This window comes from Taudactylus pleione, unplaced genomic scaffold, assembly GCF_031769625.1.
Source record: "Taudactylus pleione unplaced genomic scaffold, aTauple2 ptg000092l, whole genome shotgun sequence".
In the NCBI taxonomy this organism is placed as follows: domain Eukaryota; kingdom Metazoa; phylum Chordata; class Amphibia; order Anura; family Myobatrachidae; genus Taudactylus; species Taudactylus pleione.
In genome coordinates this window covers 3,405,488-3,417,971 of record NW_028284494.1, presented here as the reverse complement: position 1 = coordinate 3,417,971, position 12,484 = coordinate 3,405,488, and the positions used below count along the sequence as shown (strand labels likewise).

Below are 12,484 nucleotides of genomic sequence, written 5' to 3'. Positions count from 1 at the left end.
CTCAGGACACTTGTGTTCTATTAATGATGTCATGATGTGAGGTCTTCAACCATCAGGGTCGCAATCTGGGGGTTATGGGAGGTACACTTGTAAGGGGCCCAGGCTGTGGGCCAGTGCTGAGGATTCTTTGTTGACACTTCAGTGAGATTTTGCTCCTGGACTCCCCACTTGGTGAACACTTGTGCCATCAGTTTGTCTCCAATCCTGAAGCCACAGTTATTTACAGGGTACATTTTTGATTTCCAGAAAAATTGCTATCGTTCAATTCAGACAGTAATAGAGACACACTGTAACGTGGACATTAATATTCCAGATGCTTATGTGCTCAAAACTGTATTTAGCAAATGTCCCTAAGCTGAATGAACAAGCCTGGAGTTCTACTTCTATTCCACAGGCAGGTACTTTACTGATAGAGCTATATTAGTCCATGCAATTCTCAGTCTCTGGTCTATGTGTGTCTGTCTGTATACCATCTAAGTTTAAGGCATGGGAGTGGGTTAGGGGGCCCTCCATGTTCAATTGTGCTGGGCCATACAAGCCCAACAATAAGTAAAGTTTGACGTTATAGCAGAGAATTGCCTAGCAATAAAACTATTGGATGCGCAGTCAGTGGAGCCATCTTGGTAAAGCTTTAGGTGGGAAGGTACTGAAGAACCAATGAAAAAAAAAAGTCAAGTGTTTAATATATATTGCACAAAATCAGACAGCACTCAGGGATTCTCAGCAATAATGAAAGAAGACTCTCCTGGCTGCATGTTCAGTAACTGTTTAGGTTTAAGCTCTGGCACATTATGCCCTAATGCCAACACCAGTCAGGGCGCAAAACTATGCACTATTCATGGCAAATGGTTTATTACATACTGTACTACAATCACAATAACAAATAGCAATGACAATAAAATTAAATCTGCAGTAGGTAGCACCTTCCGCTTAAATTACCTGAATCCTGTCAGAGTAGTTGTCCAGAAGAAGGACCCCCGAGCTTGTCACTTTCTTGGTTTCCACCATTGTTTTTAAATCAGCCAGTAGATTCATATGCTTTGACATATCTGTCGCTAGTACCTTTGGACATGAAACAATGAACAATTATAGATTTGCCTTTCAGAGAGAAAGCTAATTATTTTCCTCTCCATAATACACCTTTAAGGTTGATTTACTGATTGGAAAAAAATATTGCTAAATATTAAGAAGATGATGCAGAGTTGAACGTTAGTCGGCCTAAATGTGAGCACAGAAATAAATCCAGATATTCACCCATATACCAAGTTGTACACGACTGGACCACCCCTATTCTAAAGTTACCACCTGTTCAGTAATGCTCCAGGACAGTCCGGTAATCACAAAGACTGACCAGAGTCAGGGTGCCTGCACGTCCTGGAAGGATGATGTGCAGGAATTCTCAGGCTGCTATAGAGTTCGCCTTCGGCAAAACCCCACCACACCTCCGTGTGTGTACTGCAACAGCGGCAAGCCGCGGAGCTGTGGAGAGGAACCTTTACAAAGTTTCAAATTTGGTGGTGAAGCTGATGGTAAGGGGGCTCCGGGCAGCCATAAAGGGTATAGGGGCACTGGGCGGTCATATTAGGACGTGATAGGGCTCTGGTCCGTCATACAGATATGAGGACGTGAGATGCTCTGGGTAGTCATATTACAGCGTGAGGTATCTCTAGGCAGTCATAATAGGGCATTAGGGTGCTCTTTATTAGATTGGTAAGAAAATATTTTAAAATCTGACAAATAAAATGGCTGTAACCCTCAGTGTTCTCCTCAGAAATTTTTTCCAGCCGGGTGGCATCAAGAAGTAGCCGGGTGGGGGCCTTCGTAATTATGCGCGCACAAGGAAAAGGGGTATCTCCCTTACCAATCCAGCCCAACAGGTCTCAGGCTGCTCCCCTACTGGCTCTCAGTCAAAAGTGCCCATTATGCAGTGCCCCCTGTAGTTATCCCCATATGCAGTGCCCCCTGTATTTGTGCCCTTTATACAGTGCCCCCTGTAGTTTTCCCATTTATGTATTGCCCCCTGTAGTTTTGCTTTGCCCTTATGAGTGCCCCCAGGCTGAAGTAGTGCCCCTCTGTAGTGCCCCCAGACTGGCCCCTTATGCAGTGCCCCCAGGCTTAAATAGTGTCCCTTATGCAGTGCCCCCATGCTGGTCCCTTATGCAGCACCCCCAGGCTTAAATAGTGTTCCTTATGCAGTTCCCCCAGGCTGGTCCCTTATGCAGTGCACCCATGGTGCCATACAAAGCCGCCCAGGCAGCACTCAAACAGGACAGCAAATCACAAACTGTACAGATATAGGAGCCGCTTTCAAAAGTCATCCTTGTGTGAAAGCAGCCTCAAAAAAAAAAAAACCTCCCAAAAACACCAATAGATAAATAACCAATTATTCTCCCTTGCGTGCTTCTATATATAGAAACCGCAGCACATTAAGGAGGAAGTGAAAAAAACACCACATCTTGAGGGGAGAGGCAGCAATAGAACTAACTAGATCCAGCAGGCGAGCGGGGCAGTTCCTCACGTCGCGGGTGATGTCACCCGCGCCCTGAATCACCGGGAACGCTTGCCTCTGAAGCGATCCTAGGCTTCTTTAGCCTCCGGTCACTTCAGAGGCCAGCATTCCACAGCAGGGGCCGGCGGGGGAAAGTGCCGGGCGATAGGCTGCTTCTGCCAGGCGATGTGCCAGCAGAAAACAGCCTGGGGAGAACACTGGTAACCCGACAGGAGTTTTGGTCACTCCCACGGCCACACACCCTGCCCGGGAACCTGAAATTGGAAAGGAGGTAACCGAACACTATTCACACGTTTGGTTTGATACCAGTCATCATTATCAGTGCGCACTTAGGAATATGCAAAACTCTCCATATCCCGTGATTCCATCAACATGCCCTAAACTTTGCCGATGTGCAAACACCCCCCTGCCACCTAGTTATGCACCCTCAGCTGCAAGTGGAGATGCCACTGAGATTCATGCGACCCAGCATCACCTATACTTGGGTGTGCCTGGTTCCTGAGCTCCGTATTGCAGAAACATGCAAAACTGACTTGCGTTTAACTCTGCATTAGCCCTCAAATCAGTGCAGTCAGCTTAATTACAAATACAGAAACTTTACTCAGCATTATGTCACTGTAAATAATACATATGCAGACAAAATAATATCTATAATGGAGGTAATAGAGTCAATCAAAGATCAAACCCCTCTTCTTGGGAGAAAGTATGTTTGTGGCTCAAGTGATATGCCAAAAATACTACTAAAGTCTTCGGGGCAATGTCTGAGATTGATATGGTTGTACGGGTTGGGCACTGTACGTAGAGCAGTAGTAATGTCTTATGGTATTTAATAACATAGAGAAGATATTACAGGACGTTATATTACAGTAGGCTTTGGGAGATAATGCTGTAAAAAGCATGGCAATGTGGAAGAACTTAAGATGTAAAATGCCATATCAATAAAACGGCAGGTACAGTACAAAAGATATACGACAAGTATCACATGATGGTGTCTCCAGCCACAAAATGGGTTAATATACGTCGTTAATGTGATATATAGGACACAGACTTCTCATCCGCCTCATGTAATGCTACTTCTAATTACAGCCCAGAAAAACACAAGAGATGTTCTTGTGAAGAATGTAGAAAATATCTGACTGTCACACCTTTCCACAAGACCAAGACAGTTTTAACTAACGAGAGAGGGCTTGAGATCTGGAAGAACTTAACTTCAGACGTAGTAGGAGAGGAAAGTATATAAAATAAACTGTAAAGTTGGGTATCCACTGCCCGATTAAACATAGCAACATCGTTATCGTTCAATCGCTTGTTAATCGGGCAGCCTAATGTAAAAAATGACTAGCGATGCGCGCTCCCGCTGGTCGTTTTTTGACATCTATCATCGCCCGAACATGCTGGTCAATCTGCCGATAACGACAGACTGGCCATGTTCGGGGATGAGGGAGGGTGCCTACACTGAACGACTGATCGTTCAGTGTAGGCACAGCACAGACTGTGAAACGACTGCACGATTACAATGTCGTAATCGTGCAGTCGTTTCACAGTCTGCTAGTGGATACGCACGTTAAAAATCAGAAGTAAGATATTGAACTATCGTACGACTTACAATGTATCCACATGGGGAGGGCATACTGGAACACAGCTCATCAAACACTGATGTATGTACATACAGTAGCTAGATTGAGGGGTATTCTGGTACCTGCAGAGGATGCTGGTACTTGTGGTTCTACAGTAATTGCAAAATTAACCCACAATTGTGTGCATTTACATTGTTTGTAAGGAATTGGTTTACAGAATATATAAGACTGCATAAATAATAAATGTAAGTAGGATAGAAGGGTAATATAAATAAGAAGATAATAACGTGTATTGTAACACTAAACCTGCCCTCAAAGGACAGATCAAACAGGACGAGAACATGCTGGATAATGACAATCTGTACTCACTATGTCAATGACCATTTTCCGTAATGATTGTCTCTGCTTTTTGGTCAAGTTCTGGAAAATGTCACAGTTCTCCTCTTGCAGCAGCTTGAAACCCACGGCTAAATGGTGGTTCTCCAGAACCGATGAGTCATTGTACATCAAGGCTAATTCTGAGTCTGGAAGAAAATGAAAGAACATTTTGAGGGATGCAACACAAGGGATTTAACTAACAAAAATAAAATGGTAGCGACTTATGTTAACAGGATGGGATTGCTTGATTGCTTCAATTGCCATGAAGCAGCGAGAATCCATACAAATAAGGACAGGCCTGACGTGATAAATGATATCTGCAGTGTCACGTGTAGCACACAATTATTACCCTAAATAAATCAGGGAGTGGAGGCTTTAATCACGGTGGTCCAGACATGCAGCTAGAACTTCCAGCCCCTCGCACTGTGACAATTGCCTACGGAACTGTCCGACACCCAAAGGAAAAAAAATTTTGCCGGAAACAATTGGCAGCTTTGCATTCCTAACAGCTTAGCGGTGGCTCTGCTCCACACGTCAAGTATGGCTTCTGGGACGGATTGCAAATCCATCTCATCGCACAGAGCAAAACGTAATTAATGGAATCTTTTTTTCTGGTGACCAAAACAGAACTGAAAGTCTTTCAAACCAATAAATTACACCTATACTATAAGAACTTGTTGACCATTACACCATGTATATTCCAACTTTCACAATGCTTTGGTGAAATGGACAGAAATAATTGAGCACTTGTTACTTGTGCATAATAGAAAGAACCAGCAACAAACTTCCATATATTCTCCTGCTGATACCTGCAGTCTGCAGGAGGTCCATGCCTGGCAACCAAGCTGGTCAGAAGATACCTCACTTTATATAGGGCCCCAGCAGCCTAACGACCCTGTGTAGGGTTGCTGGCCAGGCTGAGGCACCTGAAGTGTTGAGTAAATCTACTCTCTGGAGAAAGGGGCTCGGAGGGAGGAAAGCATTTATGTATGGAATTCTACTTTTTTATAAATAGTAATGTAAATAAAAAAAAAATTTATGGAAATTATTACCCGTGAAGAAAACAAAATGTATTTATTGCTTTATATGCATAAAAATACGCAATCAGTCCTTAAAAAGCGGAGGTGAATAGGTTAAGCCAACAAACACAGTACATAATCTACTAGAATACAGAACTGTCTCTGACATTCTCAACTAATTTGCAAGGAGATGAGTCATGAGATTGATTTTTGCACTCTAGGGTATCCCTTTGGTTACTAGGCAGGCAGTAGAAATCCAAGAATTATATTTAGGTACAGGGAACACAAAATGTTCAGAATGATGCCACAGACAAGCTAAGCTCCTCGTTCTCGGACACAAAACACAGGACAATTGCCTCCAGGGTTTGGGAGCTGTGTCATACACAAGAACAGGCAATTAAAACATTTAGTTTACAGTTTTACCAGAGAAGCCATTAACATTCGACACAATACACAACCTATGCTATCTACCAAGGCAATTAAACATTATAGTAACGGGTTATCCAGTCTCACAGACCACTCATTATTCAGATATTAACATTTATTAGAAGTGATTCACTAAAATACAATTAATATTTCTTACCAATGAGTGAATATTTGAACACATTTCAAACATGATGTAACAGAAAAGAAAAGACCTAATGTGAATAAACAGAGCTTTGTAGGTACAGTATGTATCTGACATTTGTTTCAGAAAACTTCGTTCACCATTACATGTATAAATACTGGTAGATGCAATGTGGGCTATATTTAGATAAACTGAATAAAACAAATAGACAATGATTTGTTACCATTCAGAGAAGGTATAAATAACATGGTCCTTGTTGATTGTGCCAATAAAAGATCTGAAACCTTCCTGTCAGTAATCTCAATAAGAGATACACTCAAAGCTAGAACGTATGGTAACAGAAGACAAACGCGTAATGTGAGATATATACCAATATATAGGCAAACACAAGGGGGGGAGGCACATATAGAGAAACCGTTGTAATTCCTACACCGTTCACCTGATTTGGATGTAATTACCCTCAAATTAAATCTGAAAGTCTGAAGTTAAAGCACATCCTGTTTGTTTCATTTAAAAACCATTGTGGTGGTGAATAGAAGCCAAAATATGAAAATTCTGTCAATGTCCCAATATTTATGCACCTGACAGTATATGCACTTATATATTGTTTAATAGAAGCAGAACGCCAGCCAAGTGAGAGTATCACTTATCCCAGGTACCCATATAGAGTTAAAGAGGAAGTGGAGAATAAACTACTCCCTTAATACAGTGGCAAAATAGCAGCTGCTGCACATCATTTTGACAATCATTGAATGATGTGTGAGCGCACTGTTCGCTCACCCAGGGGTAGGAATAAGTACACTGAGCATCTGCTGTTAGGTCCAGTCTAAAAGGGAACCTGGTACATAGTGGAGCAGGAGCCTATTTATACAGGACTTTAATGAGAGTGCCCATAGACAAATAGTCTGGAGAATACTATAATAAGAGGAAAATATAACACAGTATAAGTTCAAAGCCTGTGCTGCTGCCATTCACTTACACACCCAGGGGTATTGGTAAGTGGTGAGAAGCCAGGCCCTGTATACAATGATAGGAAGGAAGAAATAAAGCGTCACTGTGACATTAACAGGGCAGATCAGGCTCTGTTTACCTCAAGGCATTGCAGGGACACATGATCCTGCACATAAAATCAGTCACAAGTGTGCGCTAAAGAAAGGAGATGAATAGAGGGTACCTGGGTGCTCAATCAGTAAGCCGGCATCAGATGAGAGAATCCGCTTAATGGAGAGTCTGACAGCGTGCCGCTGATAAGCTGTGCACAAGTGGGATCCTTATCAGCAGCACGTTGAATGGAGTGTCGATGGAGAGACTCTGAAAATCTAAGTACCAGTGACGTCTGGGTTAATCTGAAACCACCAGCCACCAGACAGTACCTCCGTCTCGATTGAACTTCCGAAGAACTCGAGGAAGAAGGGAGACAGGTACACAAATTGGAAGGTCCACTTCACTGACAACGCATCACCGAAGGTTGCTTCGGTATCTCTAGTACTGGACCCTAACACTGGCAGTGAGTGAAAGAGTCAGGAGGCCATGAGGACCACCTCTGGAAGGCCCCCTCTGCTCACTAGGAGTTGATCCTCTCTTGGAGAAAAGACTAGTCCCCAGAATGCACGCCGTGACGGCTGAGGAAGTTCGCTTTCCAATGGAGAAGTCCCAGAATGAACACTGCAGAGATGGCTGGGAGGAGACCCTTGGTCTGTGTCAGAATGTGTGACACTTCTGTCATTGCTGCCCAACTACGAGTGTCTCCTAGATGTAAGCCACTGTTGTGACATTATCGGACTGAACCTTTACAGGTTTACCGTGAAGTATGCGTTAGGCCAGAGCGAGGGTCCAAGACAGCTTGAAGTTCCAATAAGTTGATTGGCAGGGCGGAATTGATAGACGTCCAACTGCCCCGAAAGTGGTGCAGACCGGTCACTGCGCCCCAGAGACTGGCATCCGTAGTAAGTATTACCCTAGATGAGATGGCCATAGCCACCAAGATAGAGACAGGCGCACCTCCGGAGAGAGCATCATCGTCTGAACAGTAATCCGATGGAGAAACCCGTTCCATCTGGAGAGGATCAGTTTTTGCAAAGGCCTGGAATGGAACCGAGCATATCCCACCCTTCCGAAGGTAGACACCCTGGATTCCAGAACCCGCATTACCAAGTGTAATGACACTTGTCGACTGCGGAGACATCCGCGCACTCGTAGTTGAAGAGTGGAGATTTTGTCTGACGTCAGAAGGATTCTCCGAATCTGAGAATCCAGCAGGGCTGCCAGATGAATCATACCCTGTGAGCGATTCAGGGAGTACTTTTTCCCAGTTGATAAACCATTCGTGCTAGTGCAATGGCCTTAAGGTACCTTGGTGATCCTGCTAAGAGCAGGAGGTCGTCCGGATACAGGAGCAGTCGGATACCTTGAACAGGCAGGTGGGCTGTCAGAAAAGCCATAAATCTGGTAAACCCCGGTAGGGCTGTGGACAGTCCAAAGGGCAGAGCCCGAAAATTTAAGTGTTGCTGTGGCACAGCAAACCTGAGCTAACGCTGATGAGAGGGCTCTATAGGTACCTGTAGGTACGCGTCCTGAATATCCAGCGATACCATAAAGTCCCCAGGCTCCATAGCTCAGACGATGGAGTGTAGGGGTTCCCTCCTGAACCTAGGCACCTTTAGGAATTGGTTCAGGGATTGAGATAGAGAATAGGCCAATGAGGAATATTCGGCCTCTGACCCAGAAAGAAAGTAGAATAACCAGTCTCTCGCTGAGATAGTGGGGCTGGCATAATTACCCCTGCTTACCGCAAGGACTGTATAGCTTCTGGAATTATAAGGCCTTGTTCAGGTCTGAAGAAGGCCCTGTGTAGCAAAACATGTGGGGAGGCCATCTGAGCAATGAGAGGGCGTACCCATGAGAGATTCAACTCTTATCCAAGCATCCGTGTTGACTTGACACCAGCACTGGGCAAACTGAAAAAGTCGGTATCTCACTCTGGGATCCCCCAGATGAAGACCTGTCCTGTCAGGCTGAGGGTTTATCCTTAGGTTTAGAAGCAGGGCGTTTGGATGCCCAGGTCTGCTCGGTACCAGGTATGGAGGCCCCTGTGGAGGCCGACAGCCTAATAAAAGACTGGTCTTTAGGCTGTCCCTGAGGACAAAAAGACTCAACAGATTTAGTCCGAGGCCTTGTAGTGGGAGTAGCTGAAGGCGGAAATTTTCCTAGTGATACTGCCAACATTGCTACAATCTCGTCAAGATCAGGACCAAACAAGATCTCCTACATAGGGTATCCATTTTAAGGCCTATCTTGGAGTCCACCTCTGCCTTCCATGAGTGCAGCAATAGGGTATGGCGGCGGATTGAGTCACAGCCCAAACCCTGAAGGTTAGGAGACTGGCATGCAATGTTGTTACTCCAACATATGAAACTGCATTTTAAAGTGAGCAACAAAAGGCATCTGATCCCCTGAAGTTTTTGAGGGAAAAAGCTCTACAAATGCAGCAGCCCAGCACCCAATAGCATTAGCCACCCATGCGATAGCCATGGTTGGACGGGCAACAGCCCCTGAAAGCAAGTAAATTGATTTCAAGCAAAGTTACCACCTTCGGATCCGTAGAATCTGTCCGGGCAGGGATGGGAGGCGTAGCACCGCTCCTAATGAGACGATTAACATGAGAATCCACCCCAGGAGGTGATTCCTATTACTTGCAGTGACCCTCAGGGAATGGGAAATATGAGGCCAAACGCTTTTGTGATACCTCTTATCTGGCAATTGTCAGACCTCCACCATGTGATCCACTAGCTGGTCAGAGAGGGGCAAAATAGCCGAAGACACTTTAATGCTTAAACCGAGGGTAATTTGATTTAGGTGCAGGTTCAACATCCTCTATAACTAGGATGGACATGACCGCCAGCACCAAAACAGGGATAAAAATACTTGAAGGAGTCCGATACATCATCCAGGGTACCCTTGGCTGACGCGTTTATTACGCCATTTTGTGTTTCGCAGAAACAACATCCACCCAGGGTGGCAGTTGTGGTAATCCCTGCAAGGGAAATGACAGACTGTTGTGATGCCCGGATTTGGTTCCCAACCTATACCCCAAGGTCAACCCTGTGGACCCCCTATGGACCCTGAAGTAGAAATATTGCAATTTTACTACAGCTACAGCCACAACATGCAGTATAAAAGTCTGCTCTTCATGTGGATCAGAGTGCTGTATCAGTGCACTGGACCAGAGAGCAGCCGTCAACAAGAAGAAACAGGTGTCTTAACATGGAGGTGGGGGCAGGGCCAGCGCAATGTATTGCAGGGGGGGCAGAACTAGGAGGTGCCCTCCCCCCTGCTTGCTTTCCGAGTGCCTTTACAGCTGCACTCGCTGCGCTGCTGCATCTGTGACAGGGCGGTCCTGGGGTGGAGCGAGTAGTCGCCAGGTCAGGAACTGATTTCATTGCGCAGCATTGCCCACCCCCGAGTTGGAGGAGCTAGTTTGTCTTGTCTGCCTTTTTAAGTAGTTATAAGTGGCAGCACTGCCAGCAATAGCATATAGATTGGCAGTTTACATGCGCGACGTGATGCTGAGCGCACAAACACGCTCTCTCTGCGTGTGGTGGGCGGCCACCTCGCCCCCCCCCATTCCGGCGACCATGGTTACAAGCTCCCTTTCCATATTGGATCAAGTTATTTATTTAGGATCAGTGGAGAATAACACTACATTTGGCAAATAAGTACAAATTTCACGTGAGACTGGCTAAGCAGAATTTCAAAGTACAATAAAAAAAAAATAATTCAAACACAAATAAACTGTTTTTATGTCCACTTACTTGTATTTATAAGAAACTGGTTGGAAACTCCGGGATGATCAACATCATGTATTGCACTTGCAAAGATTGCAGCTAGAATTTCCAGATCAGTGAAAACAGCCTAGGAAAAAAAACAACAACAACAGTCGCTAAATACATTGCTTTCTCAATAGATACCCTACATACATTGCCAACATTAGTGTAGTAAGAACAAGAGTAAAGATATTAAAGTCACAATAACAGGATGGCTCACATAATCTATGAATACACTGTACAAGCCCAAACTACGGGGGCAATTCAGCAGAGATACGGCCGGAACGCTGGCACATTTCGGCTCCTCTTTCCTCGCACCCATAGACGGGAGCAGGGAAAGGTGCAGTGTTAGGGGTACCGTTACTGTGGGTGATGCGCGCAGACACACATCGCAGAGAACTGAATTAACCCCTAATAAGAATGCTATGCCGCATTCGGTATGAATAGCCGGCTGCCGCATGACCGGCAGTTCGATTCCCGGCTGCGGCAGCCCGACAAAACAGCAGAGCCCGGCACCGGAAACCCGACAGCGCTGGAAATCCCGATCGTCCCTAAGCTAAGTACTTACTAACCTAACCCCCTAACCCTCCTTAGGGGTGCATAACCCTAACCTCCCCCCCAAGTGCCTAACCCTAACCCCCCTTCCGCACTGCCTACACCTAAGTGCCCAGGGGGAGGGTGCCTAACCCTAAGTCCTCCCCGGGGGTGCCTAACCCCGACCCTTCCTCCCCCTAGCCTACCCCTAACCCTCCCGGGGGGGTGCCTAACCCTAATCCCCCCCCCGGGGGTGCCTAACCCTAAGCTTCCCTCCCACTAGCCTAACCCTAACCTTCCCGGGGGGGGGGGGGGTGCCTAACCCCAATACCTCCCCGGGTGCCCTAAACCTAACCCTCCCCCCCCCCGCGTCTGTCCACTCGCGGCACCCAGCATCCCTTCGATCGGTTTTTAGATTTAGATTTTAGACGCCTGTCATTTATCCCTAGGCGGGATAGAGGATTCGGGAAGCCGGCGGTTGGGATTGCGGCCGCCGGCTTCCTAAACGTATCCCTGCTATGCCTTGCTAATTATGGATGCATCACTTAATATTAACACCCCACAGTCTGGTATAATGCTGCTTAGTGGGCATCGTGAGAACTGGGTTTCAAGATTTAGGAGTCTGTACCTCCAAAGCTGGGGTTGAAAGCAGCACGTGAGTAGACTGAGCAACATCCGCCGCATGTATGTTATTATGATAAGCCACATCCGCATGGTAATGATCTTCTAGAGTCATTAGGTATGTTACTAAAGTGTCTACTGGAATTTTAAATGTCTTCAACAGATCCCGTTCCTGCATCCGAATACAGAATAAAGAAAAACAGAGTGAATATATATATAATAGCAACCATAAAGCTGTGTGCTTACACAAATACACAATGGATAAACACTGCATGTACACCGCACAAAGCACTACCTGAAATATCGTGTGTATGACAACTGTGAGAGGTCGGTTTCCAGAATATTCCGCTACTTTAAAAATATTAAGGCCCCATTTGTTCACATCTTCAAGTTCCTAAAGGGAATGAGAAAAATGCAGAGAAGGATGAAACGGTGTCACAGGAGTGATGCAAGTA

General features: G+C 45.5%; 1 protein-coding gene across 3 annotated transcripts in view; it reads right to left on the bottom strand.

Moving 5' to 3' along the window:
• The window catches only part of PDE4D (phosphodiesterase 4D), a 968,852-nt gene that overhangs the window by 7,402 nt on the left and 948,966 nt on the right, over positions 1-12,484 (bottom strand). For all 3 annotated transcript variants that reach the window (XM_088469385.1, XM_088469386.1, XM_088469387.1), the window contains 5 exons: positions 12,325-12,423; positions 12,037-12,201; positions 10,863-10,962; positions 4,456-4,610; positions 940-1,062 (listed from right to left, as the gene is read on the bottom strand). In XM_088469385.1, coding sequence (XP_088325511.1) covers positions 940-1,062; positions 4,456-4,610; positions 10,863-10,962; positions 12,037-12,201; positions 12,325-12,423 — 642 coding nt within the window. The remainder of the gene's footprint in view (positions 1-939; positions 1,063-4,455; positions 4,611-10,862; positions 10,963-12,036; positions 12,202-12,324; positions 12,424-12,484) is intronic.